This window comes from Gadus morhua, chromosome 10 (assembly GCF_902167405.1).
Source record: "Gadus morhua chromosome 10, gadMor3.0, whole genome shotgun sequence".
Classification (NCBI taxonomy): domain Eukaryota; kingdom Metazoa; phylum Chordata; class Actinopteri; order Gadiformes; family Gadidae; genus Gadus; species Gadus morhua.
This window is the reverse complement of record NC_044057.1, coordinates 8,833,777-8,853,451: the sequence shown is the minus strand read 5'-3', so window position 1 is coordinate 8,853,451 and position 19,675 is coordinate 8,833,777. Positions and strand designations below refer to the sequence as shown.

Here is a 19,675-nt window from a genome sequence, read left to right as displayed (position 1 = left end):
ATCACATTAGCCAAACAATTCCTCCTAATATGTCCTTCCATGTTGCACCCATAACATATTAAAGGACCTCTGCGTTGTCCTTGGGATCCTTGTTGTTGATTGTTTCTAAACTGTCCTTGGGGCCCTTTGTACTGATTCTGTCTATTTTTATTTGTGGGATTCCCATAATTATGGATGTGTACATGTGTAACAGGTGGAGTAGGTGACAGTTGGCTCTGAGGCTGTTGTACTGGGAGAGAAAATGCCAATCGTGGATATTGGTTTTGAAGTGCGCCCTGCTGGGCGGCTTGCGATATTACGGCAGCTGGTTCTAAAACACCTGCCTGTCTCTTCTTATCTCTTTCCTTCCTTGTGAGATCTTCCAGCTGAAGCTGATATAGCTTCCTCTGAACCTCCTTGCTTTGTTCCTGTATTCTTTGTTTATTCTGACGATATTCATCCACTGCATGAACTAAATGGTCATTAAAATCTTTATGAGATCCTGATGTAAACAGTCCAACCACATCCTCTAGTTTGGCTTTGATTTGGCTGGGAAGTGTCTCTATCACAGAGTTTCTAAACATGACAGAGAACACCGGATGAATCTCAGGATCCTCATCCGTCTCCATGCGCCATCTGTCTACTTGGGCCTGCAGGTAGGATGCAGGGTTCTCTGTGTCACCAATAGGGAGACCTCTCCTGTTTTTAGGATCCATGCGGACCGGGAACTCCCTCCTGAGTGTGGCCCACATCGCCCCTCTGTAATGATCAAGTGTAGTCTCATCATACTTTCCATCCAGTATATCCAACCCTCCATTCCTCAGTACAGACTCCATCTTAGATAACCCCAATACTCTTGCCAACAGAGCTTTCAGGTCCCCCACTGCCATTAACTTTCCCACTGTGAGTTCCTCAAATGTTCTAACCCATTTTGACGCCCCGTTATGTATGTTGGGGAGTTTAGAAATGACTCCCTCCAGGTCCTGTGAACCCCACGGTTGATATTGGACCTGTTGTCCTTTGACTAGAATGGGATAATTGCCGGGGAGGGTGTCGGCTGCCTTTTTTCCCCTTCGTGCTCTCCTTAGTTTCCCCCGTGACTGGAGTACTAGGGGGCTCTGTATTGATGTACTGCAGCCAGACACCTCTGTGCCTGGGTCCCCACTGACCCTCCCTTGTGTGTTACATTTATTATCTCCTTCATCTAGTGTGACTTCCCCTTTAGATTCTACGTTGTCTTTTAGCAATGGGTACAATGATACTAGTTTGTGCAGCGGTGGCTCAACCTTCAGAGGCAATGGTTGAGCCTTGTTGTTATTAGCTATTATTTATCCCGCCACTCTCTGTAATGTTCGCCATCTCTCTCCTTCCTCTAAGAACAAAGCTAGTACTAACTTTTCCCTGTCCTTCTTCGCTAAGGCCGTTTTTCCACTTCTGTTATCTATGTAATTTCTTATTACTACCTCCATGTCCCTATACATTATTGGATCAAAAGTCCCTTCCATGGGCCATATAGTGCCTGATCCTTCTGTCCTTTCTTCCCATTTCTCAGAGATCTTTATCATCTCTCCTTTGAGCAATATACGGTCTCTACTCAAAACTTCTACCGCTGTTGTTGCCATTTTTAATTATTACTTTATTACTTTATTTATTTATTTTGAAATACACTATTTATTAATACAATTTTTTGAGTTTATTCTAATAGTTAGTTTCAATACTTTATTATCTCTAAGCTACAAACGTGACCTCCCCCCAAGCGCTCGTCTCCCTCCCGAAGATAGGAATGTGGCCCCTTTCACTGTTATCTTTAACCCTGGCCCGCAGGCTCCTGCTAGTACCCTGTGAGATTGCTCGTGCACGTGCAGTTAGAGTCAGCGCGGTGATGTTTAAGTCAAAGAAGATTTACACATTTATTCAGTACTTCAACAAATTAACTATTCTCTATCCGTCTAATTTATTTATGATTATCAATTACTTCAAACAAATTAACTATTCTCTGTCCGCCTAATTTATTTATGACAGAATCAACAAAAAATAAACCGGGTCGTAAAAATCTCTGAGGTAACTTAATCCTAACACGACTTAAATACAGACAATAAACCGATTCATACAATTTTAATATTATATTGAAAAATGTCCGAATTGTTTGTAATTAATTACAAAGAAAAAGTTGACCGAGTGTAGAAACTGGCCTTTTGATTAAAACATGAACAGTCGAGTACCCCAACTCTGAGCTACTAACCCGAACTTAAAACACAGTAGTCGGCACTTCAAGGAAACTCAAATAAAATGAAATGAATTCATCGACGGCAATGAATTTCAACCCAACTCCAAACGAGATCTCAGAGATCCAACAGGTACGCACTCTTTCGACCTGCGGACCCCACTCGAATCGAGATCTCAGAAATCCAACAGGCTCGCACTCTTTTGGCCTGTGGACCCAACTCCAATCGAGATCTCAGAAATCCAACAGGTACGCACTCTTTCGACCTGCGGACCCAACTCCAATCGAGATCTCAGAAATCCAACAGGCTCGCACTCTTTCGGCCTGTGGACCCAACTCCAATCGAGATCTCAGAAATCCAACAAGTACGCACACTTTGACCTGCGGACCCACTTTTCTATTGGAACTTTCTCACTAATTCGTTCCTCTAGAATACAGCCACAGGACTTTATAGTAGGCCTACTTAAAAAAAATACCAAAACACCAAATAACAACAACTCGTATCAAAATAGGGAGCCACAAAGCGTCTTGGTCATTTAGAACCACAGAACGCGTTATGGCATATGTGCGCGCGCACGTCAATCTCTCCCGGAGCCCCCGTATCTCTCACTCGCTCATTTATCTATAATTTTGGTTTGTTTGATCAAAGAGACACTTTACCTGCTGCTGAGCGTTTCAGACGGGGCAAGAACAGATCAAACGACTCTATCCTATATATGGCAAGACAACTTACCCTTGAGCTCTGGTCGTATGATCCGTTCGCGTCCCGTCCTCTGGCCCGGCAGCTGGCGAGTCCCTATTTCCTCCTGGTCGTGACGCCAAATTATGTTGTAGATTAATCGAGATATAAACACTTGGACTAATTCAAGAGAGAGAGAGAGAGAGTAAAATAAATCGAGGGGTCCGGAGCAAGAATTGACAAAAGACTTTATCGTGCAGAAAAGCAACAGCCTGAGTGGGTCTATAGAGTCACTGCTCGAACATCGGTACCAGCTTCTCCTTTATACACGCATACATACAAGAATTTCTTTGTCCCAATGGGGGTTTCCGCCCACGTCAATCTTCATCAATCATCAGTCTCAGAATATTATCAACAAAAGTGATTTTGGACACCAGTCTGAGGCCAGCATGCATTAACTCTGTAGTCAAAATAATCATAGGGCTGAAGGCTGAGGTCAACCTGCTCATGTGTCCCACCATCTGTTCTGAATCCAGGCTCTGCAGGTATCATGTGTCTTCTACCATTATATATATAAGACATAGGGCCCTATTTTAACGGTCTGAAACGCAAGTGGGAAAGCGCAAAGCGCAAGTAGCTTTGTGGGCGGTTCTACGGCGCTATCGCTATTTTACAGGCGGATAAATGACGCTTGCGCCACGGCGCAAGCGTCAAAAGGGTTGGTCTGAAGCAGCCTAATTACTCGTAGGTGTGGTTTGGGCGTAACGTGCAACAAACCAATGAGAGTGCCAGCTCCCATCCCCTTTAAGAGCCATGAGCGCATTTGAATCGGACGAGTTGATATTTTGACAGCGCGTCTGCAGTCTCCGATGAGACAGATGCACATGAATTTGCAAATGGCTTAGTTTATTGCCAAATAATGTGGCCTAATTCACACATGGAATAAGGGGTTTTCTTCCACAACTTCAGAAATACTGAGTCCTCAAATAAATTTCGGCGAAGAAAACGTATGATAGGCTATAACATATGCGGTAACTGTGGTTCTATTTAATGATATACGCAATACATTATAAACATTGTTTCTTATCAGTATTGTATGCTATCCTAATATGCATGTGTCCCCGCGGTAATAGACATTGCCATTGATTGTATTATGCGTTACGTGTTTAGTTTGCCCAAGTGAAGGAGTTCAAGTACCTCGGGGTCTTGTTCGCGAGTGAGGGAACTATGGAGCGTGAGATTGGCCGGAGAATCGGAGCAGCGGGGGCGGTATTGCGTTCGCTTTACCGCACCGTTGTTACGAAAAGAGAGCTGAGCCGCAAGGCAAAGCTCTCGATCTACCGGTCTATCTTCGTTCCTATCCTCACCTATGGTCATGAGGGTTGGGTGATGACCGAAAGGACGAGATCGCGGGTACAAGCGGCCGAGATGAGTTTTCTCAGAAGGGTGGCTGGCGTCTCCCTTAGGGATAGGGTGAGAAGCTCAGCCATCCGTGAGGAACTCGGAATCGAGCCGCTGCTCCTTTACTTAGAAAGGAGTCAGCTGAGGTGGTTTGGGCATCTGGTAACGATGCCCACTGGGCGCCTTCCTTGGGAGGTGTTTCAGGCACGTCCAGTGGGGAGGAGACCTCGGGGAAGACCCAGGACTAGGTGGAGAGATTATATCTCAACACTGGCTTGGGAACGCCTCGCGATCCCCCCGTCAGAGCTGGTCAATGTGGCCCGGGAAAGGGAAGTCTGGGGCCCCCTGCTTGAGCTGCTCCCCCCGCGACCCGACCCCCGATAAGCGGACGAAGATGAGATGATGATGAGAGTGTTTAGTTTGCGTGTGTTTAAACAGAGCACACACGCGCGCCCGCATTCATTAATTCTTTTTAACACTCACTTGCGGTAAAACAATGTTTTTCACGATCAAATAGGCCTACTCATCAATCCTAAAAGTTATGGGCATGTAGGCCTACACGATGTCTGTGTCAAGAAAATATATGTTTGCTGTACGGTGTTTGCAGATGCATTGATTAAAAAGTAGCCTACAACTTATTACCGCTGCATCAGCTGTTCTTTCTCAAATAATTTACCAAGAATGTGCGGCTAGGTAGATGAGAGAAGCAAAGTGTATGCGCGAGGTGCACAAGCAATCCGTATGCATCGCATGCGCATGTATGCTTGCGCCCTTAAAATAGCATCTGAACAACGTGCCACTGACTTTAAACCAGGTATTTCCTGGTCAGTAGCGCAATGGTATTCAGAGACGGCAAAATACCGTTTGCGCCAGAACACGCCTCCTTCTTTCGCCGAACCGCCCCTTGGGGCGCAAGATCATTCCCTAATTTACCGGCGAGTGGCGCAGGTGGCAAAAGAGCGCTCTGCGCCAGTTGTAAACTAGCAACGACACATGCGCCAGTGACTAAGTCACTTGCGCCGGATGCAAGATAGGGCCCATAATGTTTACCATAGAATATACTCAATAAATTCTACCACACCAGCAAGGGTCACCTTAAGGAGGACTTAATGATGTTAACTTCTTGGGGGTCTAGTTGCAGGGAGTGTGAGAGGTCGGCCTTTATCGGTGGTAGTTGGGCCGATGACCCTAGGCATGTCTCCGATCATCAATCATGATCAGATGACCTGTGGCCCTCTGTTTCTCTGGGTGATGTGGCCCTCTTGGTGATGTGGCCCTCTTGGTGATGTGGCCCTCTTGGGGATGTGGCCCTCTTGGTGATGTGCTCCTCTGTGTCTCTGCAGGGCTGCTGAAGACTCATAACCTCTCCTTCCAGGACAGCGAGAGCCTGCAGGCCGTGTTTGACAAGGACAGCTCTACTAACGTGCTCAAAGCGCAGCCAAGGTTTGGTTCACTGGAACTCAAAAGATACATCAAATATCCAATCCCCTTTTGCAGTCTTGAATCTATTTCTGGTTCAGATTATGTGAATACTGCCTTGTATCTGCCACTTAAAACCGGAGTAGGAGATATTTATTAATTCTTTGTACACATGTGTTGTGCTATTCATCAAATAATATCCAAATTCTTGACCCAAAGTACCATGAAGGACTTTAAGTTTCTTACCCTGGTATTTCCACCTCTGCTCTTTGTGGTGGTTCCCATGTTCCTCTAATTAGAGCCTCAGTCCTTTGGGTCAGCTGATAGTCTTTCTGTTCCCAGGGTGCTCACGGACACCGTGCTAAACTTCCCTCCATCTCTCGATGAAGTGACGGTTACCGTGAGCGACGAGCGGGTCTGGTTCAGGAACCACGTCGACCAGGAAGCAGGTGAGGAGGGTTCTAGGGGTTTATAATCTATACGTTTTCTCTGGAGGATTTCAATGAAATTGGCCACACACACACACACACACACACACACACACACACACACACACACACACACACACACACACACACACACACACACACACACACACTATCACAGTGTGTGAAGGGTTAGAGAATAATATAAATGAAAAAGAGTTTAACAATTTGTACACATGAATATGCCAAAAAGGGAAGAAATATTTATGATGGATAAATATAACATTATTATAATATAAATGAAGAACGTGTTCTGCTATCGTCCATCCAAGACTGCACAAAAGAGACAGATTTGAAGATTTCTAGAGTTGTTCCGTTCCCCTTGTTTTGTCATATTGTTCTCTTTTTATTTGATTCTATTCCCTCTCCCTCTCTCCCTCCCTCCTTCCAGAGCCGTCCAAGGCCATGCTCACAGAGCTGTGCTTGTCTTCAGACGAGTTTGACCACTTTGAAGTCAGAGCTCGAAGCAGTGTCACCTTCTGCCTCAAGGAGCTAAGGGTGAGACAGCTAGTGGACAGGGAGGGTGAGACAGCTAGTGGATAGGGAGGGGGAGATAGCTAGTTGACAGGCAGGGTGAGATAGCTAGTTGACAGGCAGGGTGAGACAGCTAGTTGACAGGCAGGCTGAAACAGTTAGTGGACAGGGAGGTTGAGACAGTTAGTGGACAGGGAGGGTCAGAGAGCTAGTGGACAGGGATGGTGAGGCAAGTAGTGGACAGGGAGGGGGAGACAGGTAAGTGGACAGGGAGGTCGAGACGGGGAGGGTGAGGCAGTTAGTGGACAGGGAGGGTGAGAGAACTAGTGGACAGGGATGGTGAGACAAGTAGTGGACAGGGAGGGGGAGACAGGTAAGTGGACAGGGAGGTCGAGACGGGGAGGGTGAGGCAGTTAGTGGACAGGGAGGGAGAGAGCTAGTGGACAGGGATGTTGAGACAAGTAGTAGACAGGGAGGGAAAGACAGTTAGTGGAAAGGGTGGGGGAGACAGCTACTGGACAGGGAGGGCGAGAAAGGTAGTGGACAGGGAGGGTGAGACAGTGGACAGGAAGGGTGAGACAGCTAGTGGACACGGAGGTTGAGACAGTTATTGGAGGGTGTGACACTTGTTTGGCATTTTGATTTCATAAATTATTAAATCAGTGAATTTGTCACCAAATTGTAAATGATTAATCTACAATTTTATCAACATAAGAAGCATGTAGTATTACGGGGTGAATATGTTTAATGGTTCAACACTGGTCATCATAATCGTCTCCTCTCTCCAGGGTCTGCTGGTGTTCGCTGAGTCCACCGGTCTGCCTGTCTCCATGTACTTTGACAAGCCCGGCAGGTAGGACCACGATCTGGTCCGTCTGGTCGCGGGGTTAAGCTGTCTGGCTGTCCTCAGTCCTGTCTGTCTGCCCTCAGTCCTGTGGTGATGTCTGTCTGCCCTCAGTCCCGTGGTGCTGTCTGTCTGTCTGTCTGTCTGTCTGTCTGTCTGTCTGTCTGTCTGTCTGTCTGTCTGTCTGTCTGTCTGTCTGTCTGTCCTCAGTCCTGTGGTGCTGTCTGTCAGTCCCTTGGTGCTGTCTGTCCGTCTGTCCTCAGTCCTATGGTGTTGTCTGTCTGTCCTCAGTCCCGTGGTGCTGTCTGTCTGTCCTCAGTCCTGTGATGCTGTCTGTCCTCAGTACCGTGGTGCTGTCTGTCTGTCTGTCCTCAGTCCTGTCTGTCTGTCCTAAGTCCTGTCTGTCTGTCCTCAGTCCTGTCGTGCTGTCGGTGACGGACAGCGTTCTGGACGGTAACTTCGTGTTGGCCACGCTGTCCGATGAGTCGGGGGTCCAGACCTCTGACCGGTGAGCAGCTCTCTTATATCTAGCTGCCTATTATCACCTTTATTATGAGTCATACATCTAGGACAGTGGTACTCAAGTAGAAATGATGAGGGGCCACAAAAAAAAATTTCAGTGACTCAAGGGGCCGGTCGGTATACGTGTGACTGAGGCCGATATATGCTCTGTTTTAGACGTAACGCGTAAGCACGTAAGATACATAACCCCCCCTTGCGCGGTAAAATATCCCCCCTTACGTGCTTAAGTGCGTCGGCCAAAATTCCTGACTATGCGACTAAAACACTACGGCCCTACGCAGCTCGCAAAGACTGTGATTGGCCAGCTAACCACATCCTTTCAGGAGTCTTAATCCTTAAGGAACCTTAAAGGAACCGTAAATCAAAACTTTTCTAAAACAAGTCCCTTGTGTAAATTACGTGCTTACGTCTCTGCGTCTAAAACGACCCTAAATCGGCCTTGACTGCTGCTGAGATGGACTGTCTGCCTCGAGTTTGGGAGGGCTGAAGCGGTCTGTGGGCTGGAGTGCTATCTGTTTATCGTTGCAACCCCCAGCCTCGTATTGAGATCGCGGCGCGCGGTTTCAAAATAAGAGCGCCCAGCACGATTTTTTTTATTTTTTTTTTTTTTTAATAATTAAAAAAACTTTTCAAAACAGCTCGAGGGCCATTAATAGACACCCCGCGGGCCACAAAAGGCCCGCGGGCCGCTACTTGAGTATGACTGATCTAGGACATTATGTAGTGGGAGGAGTCTCAGCGGCCCCTGCTCTGTCTCCTCAGAACTGGCACGCCAGCGCCCCCTGCTGACGACTTCATGAACGACGAGCTGGAGTCGTACCTCATCGCCATGGATACTAGCATGGCAGCAGGGCCCTCGGTCCCGGCCCCCCTGGCCCCCGGCCGGGTGGTGTCCCCCACTGCCACGCCCGACCCATGGAGCCCAGCCCACAGCGAGCCAGGAGAGGACCTGACAGAGGAGGAGGAGGAGCCTGGAAGACCCCCCAATAAGAAGGTAGGGGGGAGGGGCTTAACAGGGCATGACTATACAGGGGAGGGGCTTAACGGTGTGGGGCTATACTGGGGGGAGGGGCTTTCTCTTTCTGACCATTCAGAATTAAAATTTGCATCAGAATTAGATTTCTGTGGCATTTTATCGTAGACCCTTAAAGGGTAATTCCGGTGTAAAATAGATTTTGGATATGTTTTGCATGATAACGAGTTGAAACGTTCGTTTTGGAGCACAAAAACCGGATATAGACGCTTTCTTCAGTTGGCTGTTTTTAGCCGATTCTATCAAAACGCTATAAACTTGGAACAATGGAGGCAGTGGTTATGGTAAAAACTAAATCGCGTAGCCCGACCCTTCTTTGGTAGTATAATAAGGGTCTTAACATTTTATACACACAATACCATCAGTAGATCACCCGTCTACGCCATTTTGTTTTCAAGACTCGATAGGTAGATTGACGTACACAGAGATTGTGACATCTGTCAGCAACACGCAAGCTCTATGTTCGCCAATCTACTTATCGAGTCTTAAAAACAAAATGGCGTCGACGGGTGATCTACTGATGGTATTGTGTGCATAAAATGTCCTTTTTAATAAACAATCTGTACACTTACAAAGTTCTCAATGCCTCGTTTTATATGTTAAGACCCTTATTATACTATCAAAGAAGTGTCGGGCTACTTCTAGCCTTTTAAGTGGTTTATAATAGCAATTTCGTTTTTACCATAACCACTGCCCCCTTCGTTCCAAGCTTATAGCTTTTTGATAGAATCAGCTAAAAACAGCAAACTGAAGAAAGCGTCTATCAGCGGTTTTTGTGCTCCAAAACAAACGTTTCAACTCGTTATCATACAAAACATATCCCAAATCCATTTTACACTGGAATAACCCTTTAACTGTGTGGGGTGTGAGTATTTTAATTGTTAGATTATATAATCTCATGCAGACATTATCAATACTTATTGTCCACTGTTTGTATGCAGAGATGGACGAAGATGAATACCATAATGATTATAGGAATAAATGGATGGGATTTATTCAATCTTTTTCTACAATACCATACTAAACTTCTGTGTTTTTCCTCTCCAGTTCCGGTCTCTGTTCTTCGGGTCGGTGTACCCCCCTGGCTCTCCGCTGGGCGGCCACACCCCAAGCAGCCAGAAGGTGCTGGCCAGCGACAGTGAGGACGACGGATAGAGGCAGGGCCAGTGAGGGGCCCGCCTTCAGCCCGCCTCTGAGGCCCGCCCCTGAGGTCAGACCAGGCCCACCACTGAGGCCAGCGACTGTGGGAATGACCTGAGGCCATCGACAGTGAGGACAGCTAAAGGCAGGGCCCCTGAGGGCCTCGGGCGTCAGGGGTCGCCCGTGAGGCTGAATCCAGAGGGGGATGGTTCACATCGTGGCCTTCGGTCGTTTCTATGGGAACGGACATGGATACCTTCAACACTTGCTCTTCATTTATTCTCACACTTAATGACAAATAAGTTTGCTGTTTGTTGGTTATTTTATTACCTAGACTTATTTAAACAGTGAAACTCGTCTGCATGTAAAGAATTCCAAAAAGATTTATTGAACTGTACTGATGCTGTTAAATTTTTAATTTTTGTACATTACTAAAATAACTTTGACTAGAGACACTTGATGTTAGATTACAGCACTGGGCGTAATCTAAGTGTTGGTCAGAGTACAGCACACAAAAATAAAACAGACATTGTTTGGCGCTGGATACAAAAAAAATAATGTCTTTATTATTTCTATGGCGCGGGGCAGGGGAGGGTTCCTCAGAAGTATGAGTCGCTGTGTGGAGACGAGCAGCTATGCTGAGCCCCTGAGAGGCTGCCCGGGGAGGTCGGGGTTAGCTTCTTCCCCCTGGGCCACTCTGCTTTCCTGTCCCTCTTCCTCCCTTCCTTCTTTAGCTCTTTCTCCACTCTTCTCCTCTCCTTCTCCTCCTCTCTCTCCTTCAGCTCCCTCTCTCTGCGCCTCCTCCGGCGGCCCCTGGAGCTCAGCAGCTCCTGCTGCTCCTCTGGCTCCTGCAGGGGTCGCTCCTCCCCAACCCCGCTGCTGAAGTCCTGGAGGAAGATTTTGGGGATCTGTATTTTTTGAGTGTTCGCCCTCTCGGCCTTTGTGTCTTTGTGGCGGTTGGGACGCCCTCCTCTCAGTCGGCTGAAGAACCCTGGGCGTCTGGGGGGCTCCTCGGAGGTCCCCCAACCTGTGGGTCCCTGTGGTGGAGGGAGAGCAGAAAGGGCTCCAGGCGGAGGGGGCCGTAGGCCTGGCCGGCTTGGAGCTGGAGGTCCTTTTTGTGGGTCTGGATCGGGTCTGAACCGGGACGTCTCCAGAGCGGTGAAGATGTCCTCAGAGAGTCTGCGTGCCAACCTTGAGCCGTGGGAGGTCTTACGCACACGGAAGTCCCCAGAAGGTGTTGGGGTTTGGCTTGACAGGGGCGCGCTTACAGGGATGCACAAACTGACTGGAGGCCCCGCCCCCATGGAAAGGGGAGCATCCTGGATCCGTTGCCGGGCTCCCCGGTCTTCACTGCCCCCTGAGGGCTGCTGGGTGGAGGGGTCGGGGGTCAAGGTGACCTCCGATGAGTCTACTGGTTCTTTATCATTGGCAAACGCCTGAACAGCAGGTTCTTCAGTGGCGAGTGGTTCTGCAGCCCCTGTTGGTGGATAACACATTCTGTCACCAGTCGGTGATCTAGGGCTGACCTGGACTTCTAGTAAAGCTGTTTGGTCGCATGTTGTCATGTCGTTGTCTTCCTCAGTCTCTGCATTTGTTTCCAAAACTGGTTTGTCCTGAAGTTTATTTCCGAAACATAAAGCGTCTTCCTGTGCGGAGGCTCTCTCTGAACATGAGGCCTCGGCCGTACCCCGTGTGCCTCCACTCGCCTCAGGGACCACCGTGGTCTCCAGGAGTATCGCTGTCATGGTGCAGTCCCCTTCTCTCGTCTCTCCACTCTGCGGAACACCTTTGTGTATCAGTACTCCAACCTCTTGAAAAGACAACGTGTTCTCTTTCAAAGCTTCACTTTTGAAAATAACCATTTTTCCACCGTCAACATCCTCATTGTCTGAGCCCACGTTGGTTTGTTTCTGCGTGCTACTGAGGTTGGCGGTCGGCGCTTCCGTTTCAGTCCGTCCCTCCGCTGCATCTTTGACTTCCTGTATCATCCCCGCTGGGCCCTGTTCTGCGGGGGACTCTATTGTACTTTTGTGTGCCACAGACTCCCACTCTGTAGTTCCTATGTCCGTATGCGTCACTGTCTCCTGTCCTGGTGTCGCCTCTGACTGTTGTTCAGTGTTATCTACTGCTGCCTGTGACTCTGTGTCTGTATTTGTATCGGTAGTTGTCTCACTCCTCTGTTCCTGGCCCGCCAACAGGTTTCTACAGAGTGCTGCCTGTTCTGCCATCTCATAAAGGGTTTTCACTCTCTGCTTCTTTTGAGATACTTCCTCTTTCGGATTTGGCTTGATGTTGCACTTTTGCTCCTCCTGAACTTCTGATTTGTTGTCTCTCAGCTTCTGTTCCTCTGGTACTTGTGATTGATTGTTGTCTCTCAGCTCCTGTTCCTCTGGTACTTGTGATTGATTGATGTCTCTCAGCTCTTGTTCCTCTGGTACTTGTGATTGGTTATTGTCTCTCAGCTCCTGTTCCTCTGGTACTTGAGATTGGTTATTGTCTCTCAGCTCTTGTTCCTCTGGTACTTGTGATTGGTTATTGTCAGTCAGCTCTTGTTCCTCTGGTACTTGTGATTGGTTATTGTCTCTCAGCTCCTGTTCCTCTGGTACTTGTGATTGGTTGTTGTCCTTCAGATCCTGCTCCTCTGGTACTTGTGATTGGTTGTTGTCCGTCAGATCCTGTTCCACTGGTACTTGTGTTTGGTTGTTGTCCTTCAGTGTTCTTGGTTGAAGGTTAACAGCTGATCGTTGTGTGGCTCCGCCCCCAGCAGCTCCCTCTCTTAAGTCAGGATGATGTTGAATCACTTCCTGCACCGTCCCTGAGCCTCCTGGACTTTGTTCTCCCTGCTCCTCCCTGGTCCTGTGTCCGATCCCCACCTGTTCTCCTGGTTCTCCTTTGAGAGTGTTCCTTTCAGAATCATGGTTCTCCCCTGGTTCTTTCTCCCTTTGGGGAGGTCTCCTCCCAGTCGGGGGCGTTGATTCTGTATCCCTGCGACTCTGCAGGTTGCCAGGCGCTTTATGCCCGTCTTCCTCCTCTCGGACCCTGGTCACCCTCAGTGCCCTGGCGTTCGGCCAGCCCTCCCTCCCCACCCCCTGCACGCCCATGGAGTGATGTCTCTCCACCCTTGCTGCGTCGCTTCGCTTCCCCCATCGCTTGCGAAAGAGCGAGGGGGACAGGGAGAGGGCGGAGGCCGAGCGGACCAGTGGAGCGGACAGATTGACGCCTCTCCGGTCCCGCTCCTCTCCCAACGTCTCCCTCGACGCCCAGTAGCCATGGCAACGGCCTCTGGGGTCGAAGGTGGACGAGGGCCGGTCTTTCCGCCAGGTCTCCAGCTCCTTCTCGGTGCGTCGCTTCAGGTCGCTCCTGGAGAGCGGAACAGAGCACACCTGGGAAGGGAGGATGTACCTCAGAGACGTGTTGTTTTACTGCATGGCAAACTACAACTACAAGCTTAGTATCGCCTCACTCATGTAACTTGTGTTTCCACCTGAACACCTTCCTGTGTGCAGAAAGCAGAGAGTGGCTGAGTGTTGTTGTTGATATGTTTAAGTGATATGGTCGACGGTACCTCGGCCATAAAGCTGGCGTCGTCCTCCAGCCCCAGGCTCTCCCTGACGCCCCTCAGCCGCTCCAGAGTCTCCATCTGCCCTAAGCACTCCTGCCGCTGGTCGGCCCGCCCAAGCACCCTGCGGACCAGCACCACGGCCACCTGGAACAGAACCCGCACGCCTGCACAGAAGGACGCTTTACTCAGGAGGGGAGGGTGGGCTTTATTAACACTACCCCCCGACGTCCACCAATAACATAAGACCCACCACCAATAATCAACCTATCACCACGGTGATGTTGTTGGCCACGCCTACCATAGCAGAAGAAGAGGTCCCAGACGCGCAGCAGTGTGTTGAAAGGGAGGTGGCGGGTGAACAGACACATCAGCCAATCAGTGGCGAACATGAGCGGCTCCACGCCGTAGCGCTGCAGGTGTCTGTGGGCGGGTGGACACGCCCTCTTCAGGACCCAGCTCAGCATGGCCGCGTCAAACAGGACCCCTTCCTGCAGGGACACATGGCACAGAGGGGGGTGGTGGGGGGGCCCAGGGACACAGAGCTGATGGTGGGTACGGTGCTCATCTTACCAGCAGCTGGCTGTAGTACCCGGGCAGGTACTGCTCACTGATCTGCACCAGGCACCAAAAGGCCTCCTGGGGTCACATGAGGGAGAGAGCTGAGCAGAGATCCCTCTTCAGTGGACCACCTCAGTGGATTAGATACATGATGTTATACAATCCATAGTGGACCACCTCAGTGGATTAGATGCATGATGTTATCCAATCCATAGTGGACCACCTCAGTGGGTTAGATACACGATGGTATCCAATCCATAGTGGACCATCTCAGTGGGTTAGATACACGATGGTATCCAATCCATGGTGGACCACCTCAGTGGGTTAGATACACAATGGTATCTAATCCACAGTGGACCACCTCAGTGGGTAAGATACATGATGGTATTAGCATGGAGCTCTCAACAGCCTAGCTCAGCTTTTGGGGAAATTCATTTGATATGCTAATTTAAAAGCAGCCCAGAGGCAGAAGTTATGAGTGAGAGCAGCTGGCTGGGATGGAGCAGAACAGGGAGGGGCTTCAGAACCATCACTGTCCAGCACCACTCTATCTAGAAAACTGTAGAGCCATTCATTCATTAGGATTTGACTTTCCATTCTTATGAGTTAAACAGATTTTTAAATGGCATATACAAACATGTTTTTTTAGAGGTGTTATTCATAGAATGAAATTCTATAAATTTATCCATTGAATTTCCTTTTTATTTAATTCACATAATTAAATGCCCACATTGATTTTTTTCTTTAATGAAAAATCTGAAAGTATGTTTAATATGTTGTAATGAAGGGGTAAATATAAATCGGGCCATCCTCATGGTATATAACATGAGAAGCTGTATGGGTCTGGGTGATTGACAGCTACCTCCGCAGGCATGTTCATCAGGAGCACTGCTGCCACGGGCCCTTGGGCCTGGCAGTAGCCTTCGTCGGGCTGGTACTGAGTGTAGGCCTTCAGCACCCGGAACAGCCCACGCTGCCTGCAGATGGCAGAGAGAGGCTGTTAGTCTCTGTCCTCCAGAGGACAGAGAGAAGCTGTTAGTCTCCGTCCTCCAGAGGGCAGAAAGAGGCTGTTAGTCTCCGTCCTCCAGAGGGTAGAGAGAGGCTGTTAGTCACTGTCCTCCAGACAATGGGCGCTGTGTCTGTTGACGCCTCTTTCAGAGCGGCTGTTGTTCAGATCGGTCCAGGTGACTTCCCTTCCCTTTTCCTCCAACATTCTGATCCTAGACTTTCTCCTTACTGCTCCACTGAATAATGTGGTAATATGAATTGGACTTGAAGCATGTAAATGAGATCGCTCAAGGCTTCCTGACGGGGCGATGTCACAGCAGGGATCATCATGACATCACGTCGTTAATGATGACCCAGACAAGGTTATTTACCCGTGGCTGTCCTTTGAGACAAACATCTCGTGGAAGGGGAACTGTCTGTCCAGGTCCCGCTCTATGATGTCCACCCAGCTCTGCAGAGCCGGCCTGGAATCAAGAGACTGACACAAAAAAAACACGCACAGTTGTGTGTTGAGTGGTGAACGCAAGCTATGCCTCTGCAGGCTTCAAAATAAGTGTGTTTGTTTACATATATATATATTAGGGGGGAAACAGTCCATAAAACTAACTGCTCGGTACGGTTATGATACATTAAATAAAGAAAAGCCTAAAATGTTATGCCCACAAAGAGTTAACATCAAATATAAATAGAAGGCACATCTAAACAATACTTCAACAAGGAATGCATTGATCAGCAACAAATGGCAAACTGAAGTCACACAGCAATGCTTGGCCTACAGGGTCGGTACAAAACAGGACTTGAAACAATGAAACTACCAACAGGAAATCAGAGAGCATTTGCCTTGTCTCCCAGAGCTCTCTGCCACACTATAAATCTGTCTAAGCAGCGCAGGAGAAGGCATCATGTTAACCTGTTCTTTTAATTTGTTGTGTACGGCCGGTATAACGGCCGGTATAATGGCCTGTACCGGCCATAGGAGTGTTTCACAGGTCAAGCACATGTCTACGGCGTTAACACAAACTAATTTTAACGGCGTTAATTTTTTTATCACGCCATTAACGCAATGTATTTATTTATTTATATATATTTTTTTTTTTTTTTCTTTGGCTCGAAACAAAGAAGCAGTAGCCTGACTACTATGTTCAAGGCAGTATGTTTGTATGTTCATCGTTTAATTGCACTATAGGCTTTTTTTTTGTATCGTCCTGTTTTGATCAGTATATGCCAATGTTGTTATCAATAAAAAAACATTTGCACAAGGCAAGCCGATGCCCTTCTCCATGTTGATAAGAGCATTAAAATGAGAAAAATTAATGGGACAAAGAAATCAAGGGATATTTAGCATAGATTTGATTTTAACTATGACATTAATGCGATTAATCACGATTAAATATTTTAATCGCGAGACAACACTAATATACATATTAGAGCTGTCAAGCGATTAAAATATTTAATCGTGATTAATCGCATTAATGTCATTGTTAACTCACGATTAATCGCAAATTATTTTTCTATGCTAAATATCCCTTGATTTTTTTGTCCCATAATTATTTTCATTTTAATTCTCTTATCAACATGGTGAAGTGCATCGGCTTGCCTTGTGCAAATGATTTTTTATTGATAACAACATTGGCATATACTGATCAAAACAGGACGATACAAAAAAAGAGCCTATAGTGCAATTAAACGACTGCTTTGAACAAATGTCATTTGAACATAGCAGTCAGGCTACTGCTTCTTTCTTTTGAGCCAAAGAAAAAAAAGAAAAGAAAAAATAAATATATTTTTTTAAATAAAATAATTGCGTTAATCGTGCGATAAATTTTTTTAACACCGTTAAAATTGGTTTGCGTTAACGACGTTAATAACGCGTTTAACTGACAGCTCTTATATATATATATATATATATACAGCTTTTATACACTTGTGTGCAAATATAGCTGCAGGGTAGCATCTTATATGTAATAAACATATAAGATATCTTCATCCCTTCTGGGTCACCTGGTAGAGGCTTGTGTTGTCCTTCATGAGCTGCGTGGCCCCACACAGCAGGGGCCAGGCCTTGGCCCTCAGGGAGGCTGGGATGCCCTTCAGGCACTGCTCCTTGACCTGAGGCAGACAGGAGGACAGGGGTTCACCTTTAGGGGGAGTCTACAACCATCTGGTCTTTTGATTTATTTCACTAATTTCACTGATTCACTAATGGCTCGTTATCATTGTGTCAGGATTTAAACATGGTTTGTATGAATAGCGCCTGTTATGTTGCCTCCCACAACATACTTTGCTGTTTTTCTTCTGCAAGACGTGATCCCATTGGCTGATGATGTGGATCCACTTGGCCTCTCTCTGCCGGACCAGCTCAGGGGGCGGGCCGCTCCTGGAACCGGGAGACAAGATGAATATAGATACAGTATAGAGCCACAATACAAGATGTAATACAGGATATAGATATATAGTCACTGGGAGAACACAACTGGGACAACACTGTGATACAGTAGAGAGTCACTGGGAGAACACCACTGGGACAACTCCCTGATACAGTAGAGAGTCACTGGGAGAACACCACTGGGACAACGCCGTGATACAGTAGAGTCACTGGGGAACACCACTGGGACAACACTGTGATACAGTAGAGTCACTGGGGAACACCACTGGGACAACACTGTGATACAGTAGAGTCACTGGGGAACACCACTGGGACAAGACTATGATACAGTACAGAGTCACTGGGAGAACCCCACTTGGACAACACTGTGATACAGTAGAGTCACTGGGAGAACACAACTGGTACAACACTGTGATACAGTAGAGTCACTGGGAGAACCCCACTTGGACAACACTGTGATACAGTAGAGTCACTGGGAGAACCCCACTGGGACAACACCCTGATACAGTAGAGTCACTAGGGGAACAACACTGTGATACTGGATATTTTGATGTAGAGTCCACCGGGAGCCCACAACTAGGAAAGTAGAAAGAGAATCAACGTGCAGCCAGGTATGCTACAGATGTGTGCTAATGGGACAGCTGTGTTCTCAGTACAGCTGTGTGCTCATGGGACAGCTGTGTTCTCAGTACAGCTGTGTGTTCATGGTACACATGTGTGCTCGTGGTGCAGCTGTGTTCTCAGTACAGCCATGTGCTCATGGTACCACTGTGAGCTCGGTACAGATGTGTGCTCATGGTACAGCTGTGTACACATGGTAGCGCTGCAACATGCTGTGTGTCATTCAGCTTGTCTTCAGCTAGAGGCAGGCCGTGAGAGACAGGAAGGCACAACATGACAGGAAACAGGAAAACCACATAGGGGCGGTTTGCAAGTAACCATGGCAACCAGCCAGGATGTTATCGCTACATGATTGTCAAAGCAACAGGTGAATGTGGCAAAAAATAATTGATTGCCTTTTCTTTGCCACACACACTTGTCTATGCTTCTATGGATTATGAAATGTATAGGACACACGTTGTCAATAGGGACTGCTGGATTTACACATCAAGTTCAACTTCAACATCTTTATCTTTTTATTTAGACCAGTGTCTACTCACCCAGATGCGGATCCATTGGCCAGAAGAAAGCCAAAGCGATCCGTCTCCACCGCCGCCTCTGATCGCGGCTCAGACACACAACCGTCTCCTCTACTGGACGGCTCTAACATCTTACTGGAGCCAGAAGACACCATGCACTACAAAACACAACTGTGCAGCCAGCATATTTTTATAAAATTCCACAGTTGTAATCTATATAATCCTAAAGAAAATATTTTTCACAGTGATAAAACGTTTAACTGTTAATAATTATAAAGTAATATTCGACTGGTTTTTTAATTGCCTACTTCGGATCGAAGCATTTGAACAAGATATACAAAAAAAAGTAAGTGTGTTACTGACTAGCATTGACGAAAGCTCTCTTAAAGCACCTGCAAACGTACCCCGATGGACAACTTGGCAGCAGAAGCACTCAGATGTCAGACTGACTTCAGAGGAAGCAACCAGTCAGAGTAGGAGAATGCCACACCAAACATGGCGTCAATGCATGTCCACAAATCTTCGTCTTGACTCTTCATGAAGTAAGAAGCCCGCTGGTTGTAGCGCCGTCCTGCGGTGGCTTATCTTACTTGTAGCAGTTGTCAAGGAAATAAGGTTGTTTATTTGGTTTTAACTAAAGAAGACTTTTGTCAGAGAATATTGATAAATATTCATTGGCTGCTGTTTGAACTCATAGTCTTAAGACATTGTGGGTAACATTGCCTTAGTTTGTCATGGATATTACTTTGCATAGGAAGCACTTTCAAACGACGCAACACTTTATGGGATGTCCTGTTTTTAGGGATTGGGACCACGCAGCTG

The 19,675-nt window shown here is 47.4% G+C and overlaps 2 protein-coding genes across 5 annotated transcripts in view; one reads left to right on the top strand and one right to left on the bottom strand.

Moving 5' to 3' along the window:
• rad9a (RAD9 checkpoint clamp component A) overlaps positions 1-10,406 on the top strand; it is a 28,161-nt gene extending 17,755 nt beyond the window's left edge. For both annotated transcript variants that reach the window (XM_030367519.1, XM_030367520.1), the window contains exons 6-12: positions 5,627-5,726; positions 6,045-6,151; positions 6,579-6,685; positions 7,450-7,514; positions 7,921-8,013; positions 8,790-9,021; positions 10,108-10,406. In XM_030367519.1, coding sequence (XP_030223379.1) covers positions 5,627-5,726; positions 6,045-6,151; positions 6,579-6,685; positions 7,450-7,514; positions 7,921-8,013; positions 8,790-9,021; positions 10,108-10,215 — 812 coding nt within the window. In that variant the 3' untranslated portion in view covers positions 10,216-10,406. The remainder of the gene's footprint in view (positions 1-5,626; positions 5,727-6,044; positions 6,152-6,578; positions 6,686-7,449; positions 7,515-7,920; positions 8,014-8,789; positions 9,022-10,107) is intronic.
• A 164-nt stretch (positions 10,407-10,570) lies between these two features.
• Positions 10,571-19,342, bottom strand: tbc1d10c (TBC1 domain family, member 10C). Of its 3 annotated transcripts, none has more exons than XM_030367515.1 (10): positions 19,258-19,342; positions 18,875-19,024; positions 17,609-17,705; positions 17,330-17,437; positions 15,700-15,806; positions 15,183-15,297; positions 14,333-14,398; positions 14,061-14,250; positions 13,766-13,926; positions 10,571-13,583 (listed from the first exon to the last, which is right to left on the bottom strand). In XM_030367515.1, the coding sequence occupies exons 2-10, from the start codon at positions 19,006-19,008 to the stop codon at positions 10,800-10,802; spliced, it is 3,762 nt and encodes a 1,253-aa protein (XP_030223375.1). In that variant the 5' UTR covers positions 19,009-19,024; positions 19,258-19,342; the 3' UTR covers positions 10,571-10,799. The 3 variants fall into 3 exon arrangements, with proteins under 3 accessions (XP_030223375.1, XP_030223377.1, XP_030223376.1); XM_030367517.1 differs by having other exon boundaries at positions 19,246-19,318; XM_030367516.1 differs by having other exon boundaries at positions 19,217-19,288.
• Positions 19,343-19,675: the final 333 nt, after the last annotated feature.

Bases quoted from the DNA above. Each gene is read 5' to 3' on its own strand.
- tbc1d10c (XM_030367515.1), bottom strand. From the start codon at position 19,008: ATGGTGTCTTCTGGCTCCAGTAAGATGTTAGAGCCGTCCAGTAGAGGA. The intron at 15,298-15,699 runs GTAAATAACCTT...TGCCATCTGCAG, and splicing joins GTCTCAAAGGACAGCCACGG to GCAGCGTGGGCTGTTCCGGG. The intron at 13,584-13,765 runs GTACCGTCGACC...CTCCCTTCCCAG, and splicing joins ACGCCAGCTTTATGGCCGAG to GTGTGCTCTGTTCCGCTCTC.